The 27,654-nt window shown below is 42.6% G+C and overlaps 1 protein-coding gene across 1 annotated transcript in view; it reads left to right on the forward strand.

The window, feature by feature from the left end:
- Positions 1 to 27,654, forward strand: part of FYCO1 (FYVE and coiled-coil domain autophagy adaptor 1) — a 2,135,985-nt gene that overhangs the window by 1,959,640 nt on the left and 148,691 nt on the right. The window contains exon 15 of the mRNA XM_044064867.1: positions 5,226 to 5,318. Coding sequence (XP_043920802.1) covers positions 5,226 to 5,318 — 93 coding nt within the window. The remainder of the gene's footprint in view (positions 1 to 5,225; positions 5,319 to 27,654) is intronic.

The raw sequence follows: 27,654 nt of genomic DNA on the forward strand, positions 1-27,654 counted from the left end.
AGAGTAACTGATTCTCACAAGTTCCTCTTTAAGAATCCTACTGCGGACCCAGAGACCGTTTCACAGGGACCCAAAGGCATTAAGGCTACCACTGCGAAAAATCCTACCCCCTCTGATAGAGATTCCAGGGCCCTGGAAAGATGGGGTAAGAAGGTATACACTTCTGCTACTTTAGCCATTAGGGCCTTAAACTGCTAGTTTCATATGTTAAAGTACCAGCAACATCTTATTGGATTACTTAAACAAAAATTGATGTTGATTCCTGACTGTGCTAAAAAAAAAGAATTACAGGATTTAATGCATTCTGCTGAACAAGTTGGTAAACATACTTTGCAATGTGGCTTTGACCCCTTTGAGACATCTTGTAGGGCTGCTGTTACTGGGTCTTTTCTTAGAAGGCATGCTTGGAATAAGGAGCAAACTCTGCCAGATCACGTTAAAGCCAAATTACTGGATGTTCTCTTAAACCAAGACCGCCTGTTTGGCAACAAAGCAGAAGAAGTTCTTAAAAAGATGGAGGAAAAAGCTAAATCTATGCAAACTGTTAAAGATTTCCTGCAAGTACAGCCTCCCAGATTTAGTAGGCATTGGCCTTCTAAGAATTGGTCCTTTCCTGTCTCCTCCAGACCTTCTCAGTCCAAATCCAGGAACAGCAGACTACCTAGGCCACAGTCTCAAGGTACTCACAGGCCTAAGCAGTGGGGAGCTCCCACTTCCAAAGCTGGAAGTAGTAAGACACCCCCCTATGGTAAACTGTCACAATGACTTAACCTTAAACCTTCCAAGCCCTGCTCATCTGACCGTGCCTTTAGGGGGGAAAGGTCGTCCCGCATACATAAAACTGGGAACTCATTACCCAAGACAAATGGGTTTTAAATATTGTTTCCCAAGGATGCAGATACCACTTCCACACCTTCCCAACCCCAAAAGGTTAGCCAGACCTACCCCCAAATCAGTGGGCAGAGGCTCAACAGCAGGTTCTGTCTCTTCTAAGTATCAAGGCTATTCATCCTGTCCCAGCAGAAGAATGGGGACAAGGTTTTTACTCCAGACTTTTCCTGGTACCCAGGAAAGACAACAACTGGCATCCTATCCTGGACCTATCTATCCTAAACACCTTCTTGGTAATTCCAAAATTCAAAATGTTAACTCTTCATCAACTGCTTCCCATGCTGGGCAAACATGCTTGGTTGGCAATATTGGATTTAAAGGAAGCTTACCTGCACATCCCAATAAGGGATTCTTGCAGAAAATACCTACACTTCAGAGCAGGCTACATGCACTGTCAGTTCTCTGTACTACCCTTTGGCTTATCTACTGCACCCAGGGTATTCACAAAATGCCTAGCTCCAGTCATTGCATTTTGCAGGCAAAGAAATATTCAAATATACCCATACCTGGACTATTGTCTAATTCGGGCAGAAAGCCAGGACATACTATTAAATCATCTGGCATTTGTAAAGAAACTGCTAACTTCACTGGGGTACACCATAAATGAAAAGAAATCTCATCTAGTACCCTGCCAACAAATTGTATTCCTGGGAGCAAGCTTGAACAACTTCCCAGATGACCTACCTCTTCTAGCCATCACTTCAGCAAGAAGAGTATCTGAATTACAGGGCCTTATGGCAGTGGAGCCCTTCATCATCTTCCATGCAGACAGGGTGTCCCTTAGGACCAATCCTTCCTTTATGCCCAAGGTAGTATCCAGTGTGGTCCTTAATCAGTCCATTCATTTGCCAACCTTCTTTTCTAATCCAAAGAACAAAGGAGAACGAATATTGCAATCTTTGGATGTGCACAGACAACTAAGATTCTATTTGGACAGGACTAAGCCTCTCAGAAAAACTGAACAGCTGCTAGTTGCATTTGCTGCAGGGGCAGAGGGGAAGGCCATTTCAAAGCAAACTATTTTTAAATGGATAGGCCATTGCATTCATTTCTGCTATAAGCACCATGGAAAACCTACTCCATAGGGGATAATATCACATTCCACCAGGGCTGCATCTACGTCAACAGCCTTTCTCAGAGGTGTCTCTACCAGGGATATCCTAGTAGCTGCTACCTGGAGCCTATTTTCTATAAATCCAGAGCTAGTTTTGCCACTGCAGTCTTGCAGGGCCTAATAGCTGGTCCTAATGCTATCTAATTGCCTCCTCCCTTCCTTAGCTTTGGGAATCTACCCAAATGTAATGACTGCAACAGTGAAACATGAAGAACATAGTACAGTTGTGTACACTTACCATAAATGTAGATGTTCGATGCCCCCTGAATTCTATTTGCTGTACCTCTCTTTTTGTTTACTGTATTTAAGCTTTCTGGTGTATTTGCTTATAATTGGAGGTGTAATCTTGTATGTAATTGCTTCCCATCATGGGGGCACCTGACATCTGGGGCAAGAAAAACTGATGTAATGGCGTCGGCTGCATGCTTTATACCCCTGACTACCTGACATCATGGAAGAAGAGACAGCAACAGATGCAGGACCAAAGACTTTGAAAATCAGGCTGGCTGAGGGCTACCTGCAAGCAGATAACCCAGATGTAATGACTGCAACAGTGAATACACTTGAACATCTGCATTTATGGTAAGTGTACACAACTGTACTTTCCCAGCAGAGTAACATGAGACCACTACTGAACCTTCACTTTGGACTTCTTCACCACCATAAGCAAAAAGCTTCACACATTTTGCCAAATCAAGCTTCTCACCTGCATATGCTCTAGCAAATGTTTTGCTGACATAACATTGCACTTTGAACCTCTATCAACTTTGAGATCTATTTGAACCTCTATCAACTTTGAGATCTATGAGTCTTCCCTTTATCTGAATAGTACAAAATACTTCATTCTTTGCCCATAAACATACTACATTGGCTGTTTCATTATGCATAGACACACCATCAACATAGAAAGGGTCACAACTTTCTAATTGATCAACTTGTTTCTTAGGTTGTTCACTTTAAATAAAACAATGTGCCTGTTTGGATTTACAGTAGTTTCAGCTTCCTTACAGCATTGTTGTTGGAAGACTGACAGATGTTTGAGCTTCAAGCCCTTATACTTTACCCTCCTTTTTTAGTGTTCCTTAAGGATAGGATGTCCCTTCATACTAATCCTTCTTTTATGCCCAAAGTGGTGAATGAGTTGTCTCTTAGTGTATTCATTTCCTCACTTGTTTCTCTTCTCTGCAATCTGCTAGTGAGCAGGTGCTGCACACTTTGGATGTGCATAGACAACTCAGATTTTATTTGGATAAGACTAAGACATTCATAAATCTGATTAGCTCTTAGTTTGCATGGATGTTGGCTGTTTCCAAGTAAACTGTTTCTTCTTGTGTTTCTAAAGCCATTTCTTTTTGTAATTCCTTTCATGGTAAGAGCATTTCTTCTTCTGTTAAGGTTCATTCTACTAGGGCTGTGGTTTCCTCTGGTGCTTTTTTCAAGGGTTTGGAAACTGCCTCTGGGCAGCTACCTGGTCTTCTGTGTATACGTTTACCAACCACTATAGGTTGGATGTGATATCCAGAGCTAGAGCTGGCTTTGCTAGGGGCATTCTTCATGGGGTCCTTGAGAGCTCTTTTGGTCATTCCTCTTCCCTTTCTTCTTTCTGTGCTTTTGCACTCTCCCTATTGTAAGGAATACTGCAACAGTGAAATGGAATGACATAATACAGTTGTGTAAGAACTTGCCATAATGGTAGATGTCCTTCTCTTTATTGTTTTAGTATTCATTCCCTCCCTCCTCCCTCTAATTCTTTTCTGTTCTGGATGTATTTGTTACCTCTCTACTCCTTGGTCTGTCATTCTTACTGGGGCTCTCACTTCTGAGGATGGTACATCTGGATGTCATCTTTATGGCCCACACTGTATGCAGGGAGCAGATATCTAAAGGCTCCCTATTGTAAGGAATACTTCATCAGTGAAGAGAAGTACATCTATCATTATGATAAGTTCTTACACAACTGTACTTTCTTAACATGGAAAACAGTTTTACTGATTCACTGATCTCTGCAACAGTGGTGTCTGAGTTGCAAGCTCTAATGGTGAGTCATCCATATCTCATTTTCCATGGAGGCAGTGTTTGAGAACAAATCCTTTTTTACTTTAAGCCTAACTATCCATCTCCCCATTTTCTTTCTTGAACTTAAACATGAGGGAGACATGACACTCCATACCTTGGATGTCCACAGAAAACACAGGTACTATCCTGCCAGAACTAAATCTTTCAGATCTTCATATCAATTGTTCATTTCTTTTGAAGGTAAGAAGAAGGGACAACCTGTGTCAAAACAGACGATTTCCAAAAGGTTGTCTAAGGCTATCACCTTTTACTATACTCACTATAACAAAACTCTTCCAGGCAGGGTCAAGGCTCAATCTACCTGGGCCTTAGCTTCATCGGTTGCTTTTTTGAAAGGGTTGGATTCTAAAAGTATTCTAGAAGCTGATACTTGGTTCTCTATACATACTTTTACAAAGCACTATTAGCTTGATTCCTTTTCTAGGTCAAAATCAGGCTTTGCTACGACTATTGTCAAGGGGCTCCTGGACTCCTATTATCTTTCCACCTCCCATATGTAATTAGCTGGAGTAATCTATCCATATAGATAAGGCTACTGCAGCTGTGATCAATATGATGAACATGGTACAATTGTGTAAGTAAAGTTACCATAACAATAGATGTTTAAATAATTACTCCTGCAGTAGCTGCTCCTTCCCTCCATCTCACTTGTTTTTTTGGTGCGCTTTTTATGCCAGGGTGTATACATCTATTTATTAAGTTAGTTTTGTTCCTAGCATTGCCCTTTCAGGGATCGGCATCCCTGTCTCTGTTGGCAGGAAAACTTTGAAGGCTTTCATGCCCAAAATTGATTTTAATTTGCTCAGTTTGACAATTTGGGTATGTGGAAGGTACCCTGAAGCTGTGGAATATGGCTGGCAGTTATTTCCTTGGAAGGATGTAACCCATATAGATAAGACTACTGCAGCAGTGATCATTCAAACATCTACTCTTATGGTAAGTTTATTTACACAGCTGTACTTTCAGCATTCATTGACCTGAAGTTGTATTAAGAAACCTGTAGCAGTACAAGAACATAACTGAGCTACTTTGTACTATAAGAGCAATGATAAGAAGAATTCCTTATTTTATTGTAAACTTGAATGTTTTTCCATATACAGGTGCATCTCATTTAAACTTCACTGCTGCCTTTTTCCCTTTACAGGACAACAGCTTCCAGTCTTGTATATGAAAACACAGAGGAGATCCCTGTTCTGCAGGATGCTGAAATATGTTTACTTAAATCTGGAGAAGTATCGTAAGTAATTATTGTAGCTACAGGAAGAAACTGCTGTTATCTTGAAAGGTTTTGTTGTCGTCCTCAAATAAGAATCTGTACCAGTACAGCTTCATTGTTATGGAGTGTTGTACATTCCATAGTGCACCATCAGCATGCAGTTACTGATTTTTTTTTTTAGAAGATGACCTAAGAAACGTAATTGATGGAAGACTGTATTAATGATGATAACAGATTGCTCCAACCATTCATTAGCTTTTTTTTTCTAACTTGGCAATATTCTGCTAAGAAGAATTGAATGTAACAGAGAGCCACTCTTATTTCTAAACTGTACATGTACACACCTGTGTAATCTCTAATAAGACACATATGGACATCAGATGTATGGCTGTGCACACACACTAGTAAACAATGCGACTTCCAGAAATACTTTGAGGCTTTTATGGAAGTGTAAACTGTTTTGTGTTCATCTTTAGGGAGAGTGATATTAAGCAGTATAAAGAGGTTCTATCTGCTTAATAGTAGCTATTGCAATCACAGGTATCTTTCCATTTTGTTCAAGGGAACATTCTTCCTCCAAGTAAACAAGGTGGGCGTTCACTTCAGATAGTTAAGCACCTCAGCTCAGTTAACAGGAGTACATTCAGGAACTGTTGACCCAGATACTAACCCATTCACCCACATTCCATTCTGTAAAGCATAGTTTGAAATAGCTTATTTAAGAGATACTTGCCTCCAACTGGAGTGCTTTTCGGAAGTTGGGACTTTACAGTTTCTGTCTGAAAACTGAAAGGAAGGGTTACTGCATTTCCTAGAACTAAAATGTGCATGGAGTTTTCCGTGCATGGAGTTTTCAGCCTCAGTCATTATATGTATAAGAAATTTTATGATTCCGACATTGCATTACTTTATCTTTTTGAACAAAAGAAACGTTTGTGTCTTCAGTATGGAGGCTGCTTGTCTGCATATCATGATTCTTCTAGGCTGGAAATCTGCAGTTTCTGGCAGAAAACAAAAGATACTGATTTTGACTCTTGCCATTTTTAAGATGTTTTTGATGTCTGGTGTGTCTGAAGTGTTTACGCACTGTGGTAACTGCTGTTAGTATTGGGGCAGAGAGCCTTCACATGCTTCTGTGCCCACTAGAAAGTAGGAAAATTAGATTACGAAGATTTACCATTGGGTGGTCTGTGCCAACATGTTGTTAATGCATTTAGCCGCAGGCAAGAAATCATATAGACAAACAGTCTGAAAAAATAAGTAAATAAATGAGCTGTGGCAGTGAATCAGAGTAGTTGGCAGTTCGAAATGCTAGCAATAGAAAGAGTACTAACAGCATGTTGACAGTAAATGTTATCTGTATTTCTGAATGTTGACAATTATCTTATTTATCTGTCTAAAGGGACGTGCGTTGATGAATCAGTACTGCGGGCTTTGCCCTCCTCCACCATTTTACTAATGCATGCTAACTCTGCCTTCCATTTTGGTGCTGAGATTGTGAGTTTTGTATTTTGATATGTCAACATAACTCTCAACTGTCCAGATTTCTGCCAAAAATTGTTGGTCTTTTCTGCATAAAATTTGTAGTTTTCTGGCAAATCACTGAGGATTGAAGTCACTAAATAATGACAGATATTTGAGTTTCAGATTTCATATCCTTCAGAAAAATGCATGATAACACTAATACTGTTTGTCCCTATTTTTTGGGCCTTTGTCTCCCCTTATCTTAGATGTTGTCCAGATTTCTTGCTCTGACAGGTTCAGCGGTTATAGTGTCAGTATTTTTAAGTATACTCACTAGAGTATTCTGCATAAAATAAAGAATTAGACAAATACAGGACTAATACAACCATGATTATGGTAACCAAAATTATGTTGTATCTTCATATCTGAATATGAGAAGATTCATTCAAAATGAAGAATAAAATCAAAAGTACAATGTTTAAATAGCAATAGGTAATCTTGTAATAAAAAATGGTAATAAAATCACCATTAAGGATAAGGAGATAAAATTAAATCCTACATACTGAAGCACAAACATCACAGAAAATGTGACAGTGATTTGAAAATGCAATTGAATTGAAGAGCTAATAAATATAAGACTTCAGTTTCAGTGTACTCCTTACACTAATAGATTAGTTAACTGCCGGTAGTGTAGCAGCATCAAGTAACAGCTGCCAGTGTGTCTATTTAGGTAAACTCAAAGTCCCAGAGTTGTAGTCTCATGTCATATTCCTGATCCTGTAGAAAACGCCTATAAAGTATATTTGTCATTTGTTTAATAGATTTCAAAGCCTGCACATGCTCACGTGTTCTCATAGCTAGCCTGCATACCCCTCAGCTGCTCATAATTTTCACAGAATGTCCAGATTGCTGCCTCACATTTTGGTCTGCCCCTCTTAAAAAATTGTGGATTTCTGGCACAACTCTAGTCAGTAAATAATGATAGAGATTTGAGTTTCAGACTTCATGTATCATTTAGAAAATACATGTTGGTGCAGAATATGTTATTCTAGCATCTACGTTTATGTTAACAACATTTAAAATCTGCTTCTAATATTGGACCTTTGTCCTCCCATCATTTTGGCTTTGTCCAAAATTCTTGCACTAAGAGGTTGAGAGGTATACTAACCTGCCACATTTTTCCCTACATAGAAAACTCACAAATAAAAATCTTAGCTGCCTCACCTACATGTAGAGAGTTGCATTTGAAATGTTCTACTCCAGTGTTAATAGGAGTTAAGGGTGGACCCGTGTTGACAAAACAACACTGGGCAAAACCCATGAGGATAAGCAGTGTATTTTAACTGAATAAGACGCTGTCCGGTTCGATTCTCAGCTAGAGCGTCTTCTGCGTGGAGACATGCGTGAATGGGCGTACCTTCGTTGAAGGTTGTGCTTCAGGCCTGGCAAGCCGGTACGTAAAAATCAACTGCCAATCATTAGCGGACTGGAGTTTCGCTGTGGCAACCCCTAACTGGGAAAAGCTGAAAGACACAAACAATTCTGTGGAAATTTGTAAAGCATAATTTTCCGTTAACATTTTTTTTAAGTTGCTGCTTTTCTTACCTACCTGTCTACCCATCTATTTATTTGTCTATCTTCTCCCCTTTTTGTGTGTCTGACCATCAACTGCCAGGTTGCACCATTTTTCCTTGATGTCCTTGGTACTATCCCCTGGGGTTGGTACCACATCAGTGGTGGTTTGGGCAGAGGAAAGCGAGCATTGCAGCCTGTATCACTGCATATGCTGGGCCTGCATGCTAAAGAGGATTTTTTTGGTATGCCCTAAACAAGTCGAATTAGTGACATCATGTAACATCACCTAACCCCACCCCAGATGCTATAGTTTTACTGGTGCTCTGTCCCATGATTCCAGCACATTTTCATCACAGTAAATATGCCTTCATCATGGACAGAAATCCCCTCCCTCCTGGAATGAGTGAGCAGGCAAAACAGCTCTGTCCCACTTCTTCTACAGTTCCTCCAGTGCTCAAGATGTTTGTCAATCTTGGGTTATCTGAGTCATAGCAAGGGCTTCATCCCTCTACTACATGGAGCCAGGGACATCAATGTGTTCTCCTTCCCACTACTGTAAACAACTTGGGATTACCTGACATTATTTTTCAGATGTGGTATATAGCCTGCTTAATGTCCTGATCACCTGCAATGAAAGACAATGGAGAGGCAAAGGTATGATCCCCTGTTTGTCTTGCACTATCTTGGACTTGTGTCTTTGCTGTTTGGAATATACTTGTATTTAGAAGCTCTGTTTCATAAAACATTGCCAAAACGGAATCTACTGCCTCTTCCTTATACTGCATGTCTGTAAATAACTGTATGAATGTACTCAGTTCTCTAAAGAGCTTTTTTGACTGTCAAAAATTAATTTAAGTAGCCTAATTGCTTGCTGACTAATAACATTATTCTTAGGTTTAAGTGGGCACTATTGGCATAAAGTTAATTATTAGAAGTGTTTTCTTAATGCAGTACAGGACAGTCTATTTGCTACCCAGTCCATATACAATTCAGTATCTAAAAAAATATATTTCTTAATTTCTCAGTACACTCTCCTGTGTACGCGTCCCCCTTTCCCTCGGCATTGTGAGTGCATACCACTTACTCATCCTTGCCTTTCTTTTCTATGACTACTCACATGGAATCCAACTAGAATAGGAATGGAACAGAGAGTACTGACCCTTACTTTGTAATAAATTTACTCATCAGCCTGACCGCTGTCTGCCTTTCCTCTGCCTACCCCCTGGTGGAATCCAACTAGAATAGGAATGGAACAAAGAGTCCTGACCTGTACTTTGTAATAAACTTACTCATCAGCTTGACCACTGTCTGCCTTTCCTCTGGCTACCCCACATGGAATCCAACTAGAATAGGCATGGAACAGAGAGTGCTGACCCGTACTTTGTAATAAAGTAGGTGCTTGCCTACTTGCACTACCAACTTGTTACCAATATATTTTAGTTCAAAAAGTGTTTCAGCATTTGTACATTAGTGGTCTGCACACATGCCGAGCCCCCCTCCCCCATAACGCTCTGTCCTGTCCGTCCCTTGCCAATTATTTTGGTTTGTTTCTTTTTACTACACTCTTATTCAATTTTTATTTTCTCTTTCATGTCCACATTCAGCCACTAAGTGGCAGTATTTCACCAAATTTTAAATACTCCTCAAATATTGTAGCTCCCAGAGATGACTTTCCACGAGTGTACATTGCTTAACTGAATTCAGCTTTTAGCCCTAGTCTCCTTTTTTTTCAAACCCAACCCAATGGGCACCACAGTCCAGCTAAAAAGATGTTCTTGCCCTCTGCCATTTGAGCAGTGTCTTAACTATAATCACAGAATGGTCTTTACTACTGAAACTGTCTATCTTGTTCTTCTCCTGCCCTCACCTCCATGCTTTTTTCCACCCTTCAGTCAGCCCTGCTTCCCATTGACCTACATGCATACTGCTATACCCTACAGATTGTTTTCTTGTTCTTCTTGTGCTTCTCCCAAGTGGGCTAACCCACTCCGTTCACCCTCGCCACTCTCGGGCTCACTCTCCTACCCTAACCCCATTCCCACCCATCCCCATTTTACTTAGGTTTATACTCTCTACACTCCTCCCCCTCCATATTCCAGCCACTCACTCTTTCCCACTGAATTGGCCCTCCCCCTTTTCAGTCTTTTCCCCTCCTACTGTTCCTCCCCTCCCTTTATCACGTAACTACCTCCTATACTGTCACTATTACCACCCTATCCTATCTCTTGTCTGCTGTCAACCCGTCATCTGTTCTCCCCACATAAAACAGCTTCTACACATTTTACTTCGATAACCCTCGTATCATACATCACTACATTACCCTACACCATCTCCTACTCTATCTTGCAGCCCCCACTCATATATAACCCCTCACACATATATAACCCCTCCTTACCAATCTCTCCAACCAATCTCTTGATGTTCAAAATATACCCAAATGTATCTCTCTCTCTCTAAATATATAAAACCTAGTACTCCTTGTACTCTGAAACCCACTCTCCCTACTTCTTAGCTTTTTTGATGCACTACTCCTGGCTGGTGACATCCACCCCAACCCAGGGACCACCTCTCCTTCATCTCACAAACAACCTATTCGTACCTCACCCCTTCAGACACTCCCCCAGTCTCACACCCGTCCACCTAAGTCATTATCCATTTTCTGTATGAATATCCAAATCATGGTTAACAAAATTTCAGCATTCCACTCATGGATCTACCTTAACTTCCCTATTATCTTAACCCTCTCTGAAACATGGTTAAAGCCTCACATCTCTAACTCAGAAATCCTAACCCCAGGCTACAACATCCTTCATGCAGACATGGCAAACAAGAGAGGTGGTGGTGTTGCCATCCTCTATTCAGACCGACTTACTCACTCACCACTGTCAACTTCCATACCCACCTTTGCCGAAATCCATATTGCAAATTGTCATATTAGCCCTCACAAAAAATTGCTATGGCATCTATCTATATCCCCCTGGTGATAATATTCCTGTTCTTGAAAACTTTCTGTCATGGCTCACCTTACATATTCCCTATGAAACCATTATACTTGGTGATGTGAACATAGAGTGGGCTTCTCTTTCCTCTTCATCTCCTTCTCATAGTCTTAATCTGTATGGCTTCCACCAACTCATCTCTTCCCCCACCAGGACCAACAAAACTTCTTCCTCTGGATCTATAATAGACTGGATCCTCACTTTTGATCCCAGCCTCTGTCTTAACCCAGCCATTTCCCAAACTCTCTGAGTGATCACTGCCCTACCCATGTCTATAGACAATCCCAACGCTCACCCAGAGAACACCTTTACAGAGAATATCACAACCTGAATCAATTCAATCCATATAAATTTAACTCTACACTGTGCAACAACAGTTGGACCTTCCTCTACAACCTTTCCCCCTTAATGACACTGTCATTACCTTCAATATGATATTTCTTGACATACTCAACTCCATGGTCCCATCCAGGAAAATCAGGGTAAAAAATAACCCTGCCCCCTGGCTAACCAAGCAGACTTGCTCTATGCATCAGAGAGATGCTGCCTGGAAAAATTGGATTAAAAGTAAAAGGGCTTAGAAACTTGTGTAAAAAGCTGGTCATCAAAGACAAAAAAGATTTCTTTGCCTACAACCAATATAGCCCACACAAAAACCCTAAAACATTTTGGTCCACAGTTAATAACATCCTCTACCCTGGTAACCCTCCTACCCCAAACCCCTTCCCTCTAAATACTGCCAAAGAAACTGCTGCCCTACTAAACAAACACATGTTAAGTTGTCTATCTCGCCTTCATTCTTGCTGGATGGGTTCGGAGCCGACCTCAGCTCCGACTCGGCCACTCTAAAAGCTCGAGAGTTGGTTCCACTGGCTCGAGGCTCCCCTTATATCCCATAATGCTAGGCGTGAGTTACCTCAGATCTCGTTTGCCGCTACAGCATCGAGGTGTTGGTTTTTCTACCGGCTTGTTGGTAAGTGTATTTTTTTGTGAAATTAGCATACTTAAAACCCTATAATTTTAAGTTTAAATATATTTCCCTTAGTGTAGTGGATTTCTACCCCTGTTTTCCGAAAAATCCCATTTTTTCCCCACAAGAACGCTTAAAGTTCTCTCTCGGCCCTTCTGGCCTTCCCCCATCCCCTAGTGGTGTCTGTGTGTTACTCTTAATTAAACTTTAGTTAATTGTTTATTTTTGAGTTTTAGAAGTAAAATTAGTGTAATCAGTGTGTCTGTTTGAGAGAGTGTGATTACACTTTTTGTCTAGGATGTCTAAAGACACAAAGGTCTCAGGCTTCAAGAAGTGTGATGCGTGCTGTCAGAAAATGTCTCTGACAGACGGTCACACTTCTTGTGTCTACTGCCTGGGGTTTGCACCTGCAGGACTCCTGTGCTGTATGCCACGGCTTCAGCCCCAGGGTCCTGCAGGAAAAAAAAATAAGTTGATCCTACGGGGTCTTCTTAAGCCTGAGGATTCCCTTTCTGCTTCTGGGAAGCCCTCTGTTTCTAGGTCCTCGGCTCCAGCTACTGAGCCGAGACCTAAAGCTACAAAACCTATGTCTGCATCGGCTCGCTGGAGCCGATGAGTCTACAGCTTCTGTGGTTCCTCGGCTCCGGCTGGAGCCGAGGTAGTAGAAATTCCCTTGTCGGCTCCGACTAGACCTTCGGAGCCGACATCTAGGAAGAGATCCAGGTCACCATCCCTTGGCTCCGTTCATTCAGCTCCAGCATCTCCTCTGCTGTCTGAACGGAGCCATAAATCTCACTCCTCTAGGTCATCGAGGCTGTCAGATCATGACCTCCAGAGGGTAGTGAGTCGACTTCTTAAGTCCGAGGCACTGGCCCAAATGCTTCAGAGCCCGACTCATCAGTCGATGCCTGCCCCTGTCCTTCAATATATTCCTCCTCCGACTCCGTTGAGCTCGGAGCCGGGCGCTGAACCGAGACTGTGGCAGCGCCGGAGCTGATACAGGTGTCTTCGCCCGCTGCCGGCTCCGATTTCTTCTTGAGGATTCTCGGTGCCGGACTTCCCTCGCCGGCTCCGAGGGGATGAGTGGCATCGACCCTTGTCCGACCCCGCTTCCTCTCGGAGCTTCAGCGCTGGTGAGTTCGGCTCCGACATCGGCCTCGAGCCATCACTGTTGGTGCCGAGGGAGGTCCTCAGCATCTCGGAGCGGGACCTCTGGCTTTGCCTGACAGGGGTGCTCGAGGTCATGCGGAGTGTGTTAGAGCCTGGCTCTACTCCACAGTCGGCTCCGTCCGCCTCCCACGGTGCCTCAGGTCAAGTCGACTCACTCCCTCATCCCAGACCGCAGAGAGCCAGCTCCTCAGGAACCCCTGTGGGATTTCATCCTCTTCCGAGGCCTCTCCTGATTTGGCAGAAGAGCCCCTCGGAAGAGGAAGTGTAAGAGGAAACACATTGACTCACCTGAGTCCATCACATCTGACACAGATTTAGATGATTCCGAGGGTTCCCCTGCCCCTTCTGAAGATGTCTCCTTTGCAGACATTCTCAAATCCTCAAACAGAGGGGTAATTGGCCAGCCCTCAGCCCTTCGGAGGATGAATCTGTGTACCTTGAGGCGTGCTCTCGCCCTTCCACCTCCTGGGTGTCCCCCTTGACCCCCTCATGCAGGTGGTAGCTAAAAGGCATGGATGGCTCCTGATTCAGTGGACCCCACTCCCAGGAGACCCTCCAAATTCATAACGGCACCAGCAGACAAACAGTTCTTGACAAAAGGAGTTTCTGTGGATGCTATGGTGGTAGCTGCTGCCACTAAGAAGGAACTAGCTGATCCTTCAGTACCTGTCCATCCACCTAACAAGGAATCTAGGTCCATGGACAGGTACGGAAGCGGATGTTCTCGCCAGCGACATTTACTATGCGTCGCTGAACTACCTGTGCCATTTCACTTTCGCCTTCAAAGGGACTTGATTAAAGAAGCGAGTGACATGTTGAAGGACCCTACAGCTGCAGGTTTTCAAGATAAGATGAACACGCAGCTGGCTACCCTTAACTCCATAGCCAACTCCTCCATGCCTCCTTTCTTATGCGGCTGATGGAGCGAGTAGGCCGCAGGGACAGGTGTGGCCTTACGTAGGCATGCCTGGATGCGGCTATGCAATTTTATGGACCCCTTCAAGACGCCTTTCACTAACTCCCCGCTTGATGGATCATCTCTTTTGGTCCTCAAGTGAAAGAAACCTTGACTAGGTGCGAGACTGATGGCAAGACTCTTTCTGCCGCCGGAGTCCGTTTTCTACTCCTTCTAGGCCTTACCCCAAAGGCCAGAAAAGTGGGAAAATGTGGTTCCGTAAACAATCTCAAGGGACTTCACCTGACGACAAAGTCGCTTTCCGCCAGAGGCAGAGGCGGAATAACAATGGTAGACGCCGCCCTAGAGGCAGGGGCTCGCAGAACCAGGGCAATCGGGAAGCCTTCTCTGATAAGCCCTTTCAGCATCCCTGAGGTGTTGCCCGACTGCCCACCTTCGAGGCAGTCGGGAAGATTGTCACTGTACCCAGAAGCCTGGCTATCCCTGACTCAAGACAAATGGGTACAGTCCGTCATTTCAAGGCTATTCTATCCCCTTTCTTCAATTCCAATCCAATCAAAAAAGTCCCTTCCAGATGTTCCACCCGCTCAAAGGGATCTAGCGGTTTTGGAAATTTCAAAACTGCTTGCAAAAAGAGCAATTCAGCCAGTTCCAGCAGACCAGATAGGATCCGAATCTACTCAAGGTTCTTTTAGTTCCAAAGAAAACAGGGACTGGAGACCAATTTTGGATCTCAGTATCTTGAACAGATCAGTCAAGAAAACAAGATTTCGATGGTCACGCTGCAATCCATCCTTCCCCTATTGGGAAAAGGCAACTGGATGTGCTCTATAGACCTTCAGGATGCGTACTATCACATAAAAATGAACAGACGCTCCAGAAGATTCCTCCGCTTCAGGCTGGGAACCAGTCATTTTCAGTTCAGGGCCCTGCCCTTTGGTCTCACCACTGCCCCCCGGGTGTTTACCAAATGCATGGCAGTGGTAGCTTCTCACCTGAGACGACAAGGATTCCAGGTGTTTCCATATTTGGACGACTGGCTCCTCACAGCTCCCACCAAGCATCTCCTTCTGATGGCAGGGATTACCCTTTTCGCATTTGTCAAAAGTTAGGCATTTCAATAAATTGCGAAAAGTCTGTTTAGTCACCTTGTCGTGCTAATACTTTCATAGGCGCAAATCTAGACACAGTAGACATGTCTGCGAGACTAACACATCAGAGAATAACAGACATTCACAAACTAGTCTCACTCCTTTTCAACAACAACAGAATCAAAGCCAGGTTAGTTCTGAAAGTGTTGGGAATTATGGCGGCGGCCATACCTCTGCTTCCATTAGCCAGATTCCACATGCGGATCCTTCAATGGATGCTCTTTACACAATGGTCTTACCAGCAACTTCCAATGTCTCACACCATTATGATCACGCAAGCGTGCAAAAATCATCTCATGTGGTGGATGTCTTCCCCTCAGCTCTTGTTGGGAAGACCCTTTGTTCCACCCCCTCCGGTTGCTACTCTGACAACGGATGCCTCCCTGATCGGGTGGGGGGGGCATTATCAGGGCAGGACGGTCCAGGGCACATGGCAACCAAATGAATGCCACTTGCACATAAATGTTCTGGAGATGAGAGCAGTGCTTTTAGCGTTGCAAGCCCTTCAAGACTCTCTTCCCTTGGGAACGATTGCAATCCAGACAGACAATATGTCTGTAGTGTGGTACATCAACAAACAAGGCGGAACCAGGTCATACCCCTGTGTCGAGAAGCACTCAGATTGTGGCAATGGGCGATTTCTTCTCAGTGGTTTCTGATAGCAACGCACATCCCCGGAAGTCCAATCAAATTATGGACAGGTTGAGCAGAGCTATCCTCATGCCTCACGAGTGGTCTCTGAAAGACTCTGTTGTGAGAGAAATTTTCCTCAAGTGGGGTCAGCCTTGCTGCGATCTTTTGCTACTCCCCAAAACAGCAAGTGCAGAGAATATTTCACTCTATTCCCTTTACCAGGCCAACCCAGCAGAGACGCCTAGTCCAAGTTTGGCCCCGGGACTTCTGTATGCATTTCCTCCCTTCCCACTAATCTCTCAAGTGATACAGAAAGCTATCACCAGAAGGCCTCATTGATCCTCATTGCTCCTTACTGGCCTCGACAGGTGTGGTTCCCCTTTCTACATCAATTTCTATTGAGCGACCGTGGCATCTGGACCTACTTCCAGATCTTTTGATCCATCAGTCGGGTCAGTTTCATCGCTCCTCCCTCTCTGAACCTCACTGCTTGGTTCCTCCAGTTCCAACCTTAGCCAGGCTTCTCAATTATCTCACCCGCTCGAGATATTTTGATAGCTTCCCATAAATCTTCCACTGGAAGATTTATTTGAGTAAGTGGAAACGCTTCACACATTGGGCTCAAGGAAGGGACATAGATCCTTTCACTGCTTCCATCCAAATAGTCCTTGATTTTCTAGCTGAACTCTTCCATGCAGGTTCATCTCCTCTACTCTTAAAGTTCAATTGGCAGCTATTTCTAACTTTCATGTGGGTATTTCTGAATCTGCCTTAATGTCCCACAAGCTTTGCAAAGCATTTTTGAAAGGAGTTTTTCTTCTCAGACCTCCTATAAGAAATCCACCTTCTCCTTGGGACCTAAATTTAGTTCTTGCTTCTTTGATTCTTCCCCCTTTCGAACCTGCAGTCTCCTGTTCTTTAAAATTGCTATCATGGAAGACTCTCTTTCTGGTAGCTATTACTTCAGCTAGAAGAGTTTCAGAACTTCAAGCACTCAGCTGTCGACCTCCTTATCTCTTGTTTCATAAGGACAGGGTATCCTTACGAACGAACCCGTCCTTTTGCCCAAGGTAGTCTCGACGTCAAATCTAAATCAAAGCATTGACCTCCCTGTCTTTTTCCAGAATATTCCAATAGATCTGAACAAAAATTACACTACCTGGATGTTCATCGTCAATTGAGGTACTATTTGGATAGAACAAAACAATTCAGAAAATCTGACCAGCTGTTTGTCTCCTATGCGGAAGGCAGAAAGGGACTTTCAGTATCAAAGGTATCATTATCTAGATGGCTAACATCTCTGATTTCCTTTGTATATGAAATTAGACACCAAAAGCTGCCTAATAAACCTAAGGCCCATTCCACCAGAGCTTTGGCTACTTCTTTAGCCTTCCAAGACAGACTGCCTATTGACACCATTTGTGCAGCTGCTACTTGGGCTTCTCCTCACACTTTCATTTCTCATTATAAGTTGGATTTAGCTTCTAGGCATAGAGCTAACTTTGGTTCCACTGTTCTCAGGAGTCTGTTCCGTTAGGCCACCCGGGACAAGGTGCTAGGGACGCGGTCCCATCCAGCAAGAATGAAGGCGAGATAGACAACTTAACATAAAGAAGTTATGTTCTTACCATAATGTTCCATGTTAGTTGTCTTCTTCTCGCCTTCTTAAGGCCCCACCCTCCTGCCCCCTGGCCTGGACAGACCTAGAGGAGTTGTGATTGTGACCTCTCTTTCTACCACCTCTGTACTTTAGGTATATGCCCTGCTGTGCATATTTCCTGGATCAGGATGTAGGTCACCCTTCTCTTCTCCCTTTTTTATAGAGGTGGATTTTGTTACTAATTATTCTGTTACTATTATAGGCTGGGCCTAGCTTACAAACGAGATCTGAGGTAACTCACGCCTAGCATTATGGGATATAAGGGGAGCCTCGAGCCAGTGGAACCAACTCTCGAGCTTTTAGAGTGGCCGAGTCGGAGCCGAGGTCGGCTCCGAACCCATCCAGCAAGAAGAAGGCGAGAAGAAGACAACTAACATGGAACGTTATGGTAAGAACATAACTTCTTTTTCTCCACTGAGAGGGTTTGTGGTCTGCACTGTAGTGGCAGAACAGGTAGCTTACATCCTTCTAGGTTGGGAACTGCTGATTTGAGGGCTCAGTGTCTATTATTCTAAAAGTGTATTAATTCTGGTTTAAGCACTTGGGCTTTCAGGCCAGTTATTTTACATTAAGAGTGTTCGTGGTCTGCACTCTTGTGGGAGGAGAGGCTGGACTCTGCCCTTCTGAGCTGGGAATTTCTGGTTAAAGGCTTATAGTGCATGCATATCTGAACTTCTTACTGAAGTTGGTGCGCCTTGTTTGCTGTGGCATAGACTAGATTCGGGCCTGCTGGATCTAGCTTTGTTTGTGTAACTTGAGCACTAATCCAGGCATTCTCTAAAGTATTTAATTGTATTTATTACTGCTTGGTAGTAACTTGATTAAAGTGTAGCTATTATTGTAAGTCTTTTGGATTAAGCACTTGGGCTTCAGACCAGTTGTTTTACATTAGGAAGGTTTGTGGTATGCACTGTGGTGGCAGGACAGGTAGCTTTCATCCTTCTAAGTTGGGAACTGCTGATTGAGAGCCCAGTGTCTGTTATTCTTAAAGTGTATTAGTTCTGGTTTAAGCACTTGGGGTTCAGGCCAGTTATTTTACATTAAGAAGGTTCGTGGTCTGCACTCTTGTGGGAGAAGAGGCTGGACTCTGCCCTTCTGAGCTGGGAATTTCTGGTTAAAGGTTTATAGTGCCTGAATATTTGAACTGTATCTTACTGAAATTGGTACACCTTGTTTGTTGTAGCATAGACTAGATCCAGGCCTGCTGAATCTAGCTTTGTTTATATGCTTGTTGTTTGTTTGCTTGTTATTTCCCTGGAACGCTAATTCCACCTAATATGCGGCTTCTCAGCGCTTCTGTGGATCACTAGTGATATCTGCATTGCTTACTGTACTTATTTCCTTGTTTCACTTGAAAGAAAGTTACTGTTTGTCGTTTTGAATTTAAGTTACCTGTAACGCATTGCACTTAAGTTACCTGGCACTTGCTCGCTAAAGCAATTATAGAGCTGAAATAGCTCAGTTGGGAGAGCATTAGACTGAAGATCTAAAGGTCTCTGGTACAATCCTGGTTGTCAGCAGCATGTGTTTATCTCTCTGAGAGGATGGCATAATGGTTAAGGTGTTTACCTTACAGACACAAGGCATAGGGTTTGATTCTCGTGTGCAGTAATTGGCTAGGCTTAAAATGGCCCACAAGAAGAGCTAGCTTAGTAGTGATCTATGCACTATGAGTGTGTCAGTATGGTTTGTGATGTAAAATGCTTGTGACAATGATGGTGTGGTTTGTTTTAGGGTTGGGAGGGTGGCCAATGTTTGCCTTACAAACACAAGGTGCAGGGTTTGAGTCTCACAAGGGATAATTGGCTAGGCTTAAAATGGCTTGCAAGGGCAGTTATCCTAGTACAAACCTAACCTAACCTAACCTAAATATAAGTCAGCACTAAAAATTAAAAGTACTACACCCTCACTCCCCACTGGCCCTTGTTTTCAATTATTAAGGAATTCCCAATATTATTCTAGCATGTCCAAAGGTCAGTTGTCAATCTCCTCTCTGGTCCAGCTGGTGAATCTGGGAATCTTGAGGCAATGTTATAACTGCTTCATGTACACAGACAACCCTCTCCTCCTCCCAACAAATTCCAACACATGTGAGAGATGCAACCATATAGCCAAACTGGAGGCTAAGCTCTCAACTCAGTACTGGCATAACCAGTCAGGAGGAGAAGGAAACCACACTCACTACAATTCCAGTCTCACATAGACCTACCACGACAGCAAACCAAACACATAATCACACAAAAACATACTCGGAGGCTCTAAATAAAGATCTGCCTAAGCAGCAGAGACCTCCAAAGCAGACACCCAAGCAACCGCTACCCAAAAACAAAACACGTGCAACACCTATCTCACAAAGCCAGTGTGACAAACAGTCACAGCCCTTAAGACTAAACAACACACCTGATACACTTGTAATAGGTGACTCTATCGTCAGGCACACAGAGGTCCCGCTCACCAGGCTGAACAAGGAGAGGGTCACGGTGAGCAGCCTGTCGGGCGCTAGGATCTGCCACATAACACAAGCACTCAGGTCACTCCAAGGCAAGTACAAATATGACTCCGTCATTGTCCATGCTGGTGTGAATGACCTGAGATGTTACCTCCCTGGACTACATGCAAAAAGACATAAAGGAGCTCTCTGAGCATGTAGCCCAGGCCGGTATGACCCTGACCTTGAGTAGCATCTTACCCTCACTAAGAATGATGCCACAATATGAAGACAAGATGATCAATTTCAACAATTGGCTTAAGTACTGGTGTCATTCAAAGGGGATCCAATGCCTGTCAGCTTGGGATGATATGCTCGACAAGCCACGATGCTTCGCTAGGGACGGCTTGCACCTATCACCCCTGGGCTTTCGGATATTGGCAAAGGCTCTTGCTACCCCCATAGTGCCTTTTTTAGGCAAAGCTCAAAAGACAAACCCACCACCATAGGTATCACAAGGGATAAGAAACTAAGAGTAATGCTACTCAACACCAGAAGTCTAAACCTCAAGATGCACGCACTCGAAACTCTCCTTAGCATGGAGAACATTGATATCTGTGCAGTAACAGAAACCTGGTTCAGGGTTCCCGAGAGCACCCTAGCACTACCAGGTTATACTTCATACCATGCTTTTTGGCCCCAAAACTTGGACCGAACCACAAAAGGAGGGGGAGTATCGATATTCATCAAAGATACCCACACCTCCAGGTTGGTGGCAAAGCACGAAGCATCAGAGACTATCCATGTGCAACTAACAGTGGGTAAAACTGCCTTCCAGTTTATAGCCTGCTACAGACCACCCTCCCAAAACCAGGAACCCCACTCGGCCTTTCTGAGAACACTGGAAAATATGAATGTCTCTCCAAACACCATTATATTGGGCGACTTCAACTACCCAAACATAGACTGGGAGCATTACTCTAGCTCCAACACCCTAGCCCAAAGGTTCCTAGAATTTATAAACTCAAATGCTATGGAACAACTTGTTACCACTCCCACAAGAGGGGAAAACATACTGGACCTGATCATCACCAACTTGGGGACTCTATGCTCCAGAACAGAAGTGTATCCCTCACTGGTAAGATCAGACCATAAACTAATCTCACTGGATATTCACATCCCGATCCCACCCCCTGCCCAGAAAACCACAGTGAAAAACTTCTCTAAAGCAAATTTCACACTCCTCAAAACCGAGGTGGAATCCTTCAAAGCCCCCGGGCCTGTGGAAAATACGGCCCAGACCGCAGAATCCTTTATAAACGCATTCTATGAACACCTTCAGGAATGCATGGATCATACGATCCCAAATAAAACCAAGACCCAATCCTCCAAAGGCAGACATCCTGTCTGGTGGACCCCAGCCATAAACAAACTATACAATAGAAGGAGGAAGCTACTAAATGATAGAGCAAAATCCCAAAAAGGGAATGCATCGCTGGTCAGTATTAGCAAAAAACTACGGGCACTCATAAAATTGTCTAAGGCCAGCTTCAAGAGAAAAATTGCACAGGACACTAAGGATAATCACAAGGCTTTCTTTAGTTATGTTAGGAACCTGGGTGGTAATTCCCAGATATGCTCAGAATTAGTCCAAAATGACAAAAAATACACTGAACCCACAGACATTGCCAACATCCTAGCTGACAGGTTCAGCGCAAACTTCTCCCCGCCGCACCACAAGGGCAAATCTCTATCCCACCAGCGTTGTCCCCCCCTGTCAACTCAGATGCTCAGGTTAGAGCCGCCGCCAAAGCAAAAAGCACAGCATCAATGGGACCAGACGGTGTCCCGGCTGCGTCCTACATGAACTCCAAGAAGAGCTAAACCCAAACATAAAACTACTGTTCAGTCTCAACCTTACTACAGGATATGTGCCCAAAGAGTGGCGTACAGCAACAGTGGTCCCTCTCCATAAAGGTGGTGCCTCAACGGATCCTGGAAACTATCGCCCCATAAGCCTGACTAGCTTGGTCTGCAAAGCTATGGAAAGGATCATCATGGACCTCATAAATAAAGATATTGGGGACCTACAGACACTGGATCCTACCCAGTTCGGCTTTGTTAAGGGCAGATCCTGCCTCTTAAACCTGGTTGATTTCTTTGAAACAGTCACCAAGACCATTGACGAGGGGAAGGTGGTCCACACAGCCTACCTGGACCTCGCAAAAGCCTGTGATACAATACCCCACTCGGGCATTATAGATAAGCTCACCAGCTTAAATATAAACCCCTATGTCACTAGATGGATTGCAAACTTGCTCAAGGACAGAACCCACATGGTTAGAATTGCTGGAGCCATGTCAGACTCCAAACCAGTTACAAGTGGTGTCCCACAAGGCTCAGTCCTGGGACCTCTCTTGTTCGGTATATATTTCTCGGAGGTACAGGCCAACACGGAAGGACTGTGGCTGACCAAGTTCACAGATGACTGCAAACTGGGTGCCATAATCGACTCTCCAGCCGACACAAGCATCCTCCAAAAGGGCCTCATAGAAACAGACAACTGGTGCCAGAGCCATGGCCTCAAGCTAAATGCCAAAAGTGTATAGTCATCCCTTTGGCAAATACAAAGTGCCCACAAATTACCACATAGGTGGTAATGCATTAAGTACAGAAGAAGTAATTAGGGACCTGGGGACCCAAGTTGATAGCAATCTCTCATTTGACAACCACGTGGCCAAAGTGGTTAGAAAAACATTTTATATAGCCCACCTAATCATGAAGGGATTCACATCTAGATCAGGGAGGTCATCGTGCCTCTTTACTCATCCCTCATCAGGCCCATAATTGAGTACAATGCCCTTTTGGGATGTACCTTACCAGACACCTGCAGCAACTGGAAAGACCCCAAAAGTACCTCACCAAGAGGATCAAAGGGCTCAAACAGATGCCATATGCTGCCCGGTTAAAGAAACTCCAGCTCTACTCAGTGGCATACCACCTGTTCAGAGGTGATCTGTGCCTGACATATAAAGCCATGTCCAACCCGGAATTAATGGACATGCTGCACCTCAGAAAATCCAAATCCCATCGAGCCACGCTCGAGAGACTTGAACCTCAGCACTGAAATAAATAGGACATGCTGGAGGGACAGATTCATAACCCAGAGGCTCCCTTCACTCTGGAATAAAATTCCAGTCCAGGTTAGGCAGAGTCCCTCATTGACTCTCTTCAAGAGGAATCTTGATGAGTGGATGGGAGATCATAGGTTTACCCCGGGTATCACTTCTGTGTCACTGTTAGACAGAGGCACAGTATACTAACCTCGAAAAAGGGCATAGCAAAATGAATTTAAAATGGGTGGCGAAAGCCAAACACATTCTGGCTAGGCTTATAAATGCCCTAGGGCAGATAGCCTAGTATGAACCTATAATTCAGAGACTAGCTCAACATAGTCCCACTACCTCTACTCTGCCTGTACTTCCCAGTCCATCCTCCACCAATGTATTTTCTTTACAAGCTGCTCCCATTTCCTTCATTAAATCACAACTAAATAAACTCAAACCTTGTTCTCCCTCAGTTGACAAATTACCTCCTCATTTCCTTAAAATCGCTGCAAATTCTATTGCCTACCCTGTCTGTATTCTTATAAATCGTTTTGTTACCGAAGCTCTAGTCCCTGATACATGGAAATCCTTTTATACTATCCCTCTTCATAAAGAAGGAAACTCCACTGACCCTTCCAACTACCATCCTATCACTATACTTTCCCCCCTTTCCAAAATTCTTGAAAAATATATCCACACTCAGTTACTTAAACACCAGCTTGATAACATCCTACAAACTCCCACCCAGGATGGCTTTAGACCCTACCACAGCACATCTACCGCATTACTCTCATTCACCCAAACAATAGCAGAAGCCCGCAATAACAACCTTCTAGTGTCTAGTTTATTCCTTGATCTCACAAAGGCTTTCGACACTGTCTGTCACACTAAACTAATATCTAAACTCTCTGACCTTCATCTTTGTACCCCCTCCATTACCTGGTTCTGTAGTTACTTATCTGATAGACAACAATCCATACTCTGGCAAACTGTCTCCTCCCTATTTCTGCCTGTCAACACTGGTGTCCCCCAGGGCTCCATTTTGGGTCCCCTCCTATTTAACATTTTTACTAACAGATTACACTCTGCTACTAACCTGTCTACCCTATTACAGTATGCCGATGACTCCACACTTATTACCACCACTCACAGCATCCGTGAACTCCTTGCTCTTACCCAAAACACTTTCACATCCATTGAAACCTGGCTTACTGATAACCAACTAATACTAAATCCAAAAAAAAGCTAAACATCTACTTTTCCTAAAACAATGGCACATCTCATATCCTCCTTCTCCATTACTCCCCTTGGCAAAGCCAACATCATACCTGAATTCTATACCAAATTACTTGGTGTCACTATTGACGATGAGCTCAAATTCGACATTCATATCAAACAATGCATAAGAAAAAAACGACCAAAAACTTAACCTCCTATACCTAATCATTAACTGCTTTCACCCTCCACCACAGCCTCCCTTGCCCTATCTCTTCTCTTACCCTCTCTTCTATATGCTGCAGCTGTTCTTACTAACCTTTAGTCATCTCTTCTTACCAAATTAGAGCAAACATATAATAAAATAACTACATTCACCTCCAACCTCCCCTACAAATTCCACCACTGCCTCGTCCTCCAGTCTTAACAACCGCCTCAATTCCCAAAACTACTACTTTTTCCACAACTGCATATCATACACTCAATTCTCTGTAACCACACCTCCTGCCCCTCCATCTCTAATATTGTATTTCCTTATAACCCACAACGTCAGCTTCGTACATCTGACAAGCATCTCCTATATATCTGCAAACCATCAAAAAATATTGGAAAGTCCCTCTATAAATACTCTGTAGCACACTCTTGGAACTCCATTCCTCTTAACATAAGAAGTATCCCCCATAAACATCAGTTCAAACTTGAGCTTAAAAACGACCTCCAAAAGACCTGGTCTTGTCCCTGTCTAGCTCCAACCTGATGTCCTAACTACTTGCTATCTAACTCCTTTTTCCTCACTCCCATCAACCACTTCTTTTATTTTTCTAATCTTACTAGCTCTTTTTTTTGTAAATATTTTTCCTTTTGAATTGCCTGTTTTAATGTATACATACTCTGCTACTAGAAAACAACTGTACAACACTATTTGACTGTATTTAATGGTGAATAAGTTCTTGCTATTAGATCCATTGTAGGTTTTACTTTTGTTGTATCACTGTAATTGTAACTAGAGCTTTTCTCCTCAGATCTCCACTGAAAATAGGCCACTGGCTCAGTTGGACCAACCCAGTTATTAAACAACAGTAAATAAATAAATTAAATAAATATGTTGGTATCAGAGGTATTACCCCTGAAGGAGTATAATGCAGTGGCATCTTTTTTTAAAGAATGACATTTTATTATGTAACACATTTTCATTTTTGCATACTATGCTATCCCCATGCATGTTTTACATGTTATTTTGGCACAAATTGCTGATACAATGTTATAATTATATGTTTATATAATACTAATAAAATAGATTCTTGTCAAACGGTGCTTGCATATAAGTTTCCACGGTTAAGCCTATAAATCTGTATATCACAAACTATTCCATATAATCTTGATCTGCAGACTGATTTGAATTGCTCCTTAAACAAAAACACTTAAACACACTAACTATTTACAATGTAATTTGAGTCCAGAAATTAACTAGTGATCATATTGTTTTACTTTCACTATTTTACAAATCTTTGCACTTATATCATTGCCTTTACACCTTGTATTATACACTGCTTTATTAAACAGATCTGTGTCTTAAGTGCTTTGTTACATGTTGATATCCTGTTCAGATTCAGTTCCCATTACAGAATCTTTAGTGGTTCTCAGTTCCATATTTTTAATCTCTGTAGTCAACTTTTTTAACTTCTCTTATCAATGTTTTGTCTTAGTTTTTTTTTTTCATTTTCTGGTTAGTTTTTTAGCTATTATTAACATTATAAATAGCAATGCTTTCACCTCTTAGGTACATGTTATTTTATAGCAGTGCATCAAGAACATCTGTGTATGGAGGATACTATTCATTCAGTCTCTCCAAGCTGACATATTGGATCTGACTATTTATTTATTTATTTGCAGTTGGTTTACCAGGATAGTCCATTGGGCCAAAAAGAACCTGTTTTCAATTGAGTCCTGGGGAGAAAAGCTCCAAAATCAGGCAAATTAGGTACTTATAAGATTACTACTAAAATTATACAAAGTAAAAAGATAGAACATTATCGTCAAAAATTACAAGCATTCAAAAACAATACAATACAATGAAGGTAAACATGATTAGTTAGTCATGATATATTACAATATGGGGTGGTTTTTCAGTAGGCACATGTAATTTGTTAGGTAGAGTGAGGTAGTCTTATGTTTAAGAGGGGTGAGAGCAAGAGCATTCCCATTGGGATTTTAGATGTGTATGAAGAGATTTTTTGAACATGTGCTGGTTGGAGGTAGCATTAGTGCTCCAGCCTTGAGCATCTGTAATCATTTCCCTTCCATAATGCATCTTTTCCTCTAATTATCTCAGATGTTGTTTGCTGCCACAGTGAAATGACGTGGATTTCTACTCTTCAGTTAACTGCTCCACCTTGTATATTTTTGGGCAGTATTCTCTGATTTATAATTATTTCTGTGTAAATAGTCTAAATATTTCTTTTATATCAAGATAAGGAGTTCTTCAATTAAATGTGGTTCAATTACTTCTACTGGTAATGAAATGAGATTTTGATTAAATGAAGCACTGTTTGTCTTGTCAATGAGGTGTAGTGGTTATGATGTGTAACCAAAAAGAACTTTGACTAAAACCTTGTTGATGTGTAATGGAATCATATATGTATTTTTATATATGTATGTGTACAGTATATGTGTATGTATTTATATGTGTTTGTGTATGTATATGTGGATGCAGGCAATATAATGAGGAATAAATTGAAGTTTTTATCCAAAGGCAAAAAAAAGATAAGGAGTTTCTTGATAGTACTTAATTTTTTACATTAGCCCATTACCGTACTGCATGTTTTTCTTGCCATTTATTTAAACATATTTTTGAATGTTTCAACTCAGTTCTGATGAAGTCCAGTAGTTGTGGATGAAGGCAATAAACTGAGGAATAAATTGGAGTTTTTATCTAAAGAAAAAAAAAAGAAAAGGAGTTTCTTGATAGTACTTTATTTTTCACATTAGCCCATTACCTTACCACATGTTTTTCTTGCCATTGACTCCTTTCTACTATTGTTAAGAGTTTTAATAGTTAAATTTCTATTG

This window comes from Protopterus annectens, chromosome 3.part0 (assembly GCF_019279795.1).
Source record: "Protopterus annectens isolate FY-2018-M chromosome 3.part0, PAN1.0, whole genome shotgun sequence".
Taxonomy (NCBI): Eukaryota; Metazoa; Chordata; order Ceratodontiformes; family Protopteridae; genus Protopterus; species Protopterus annectens.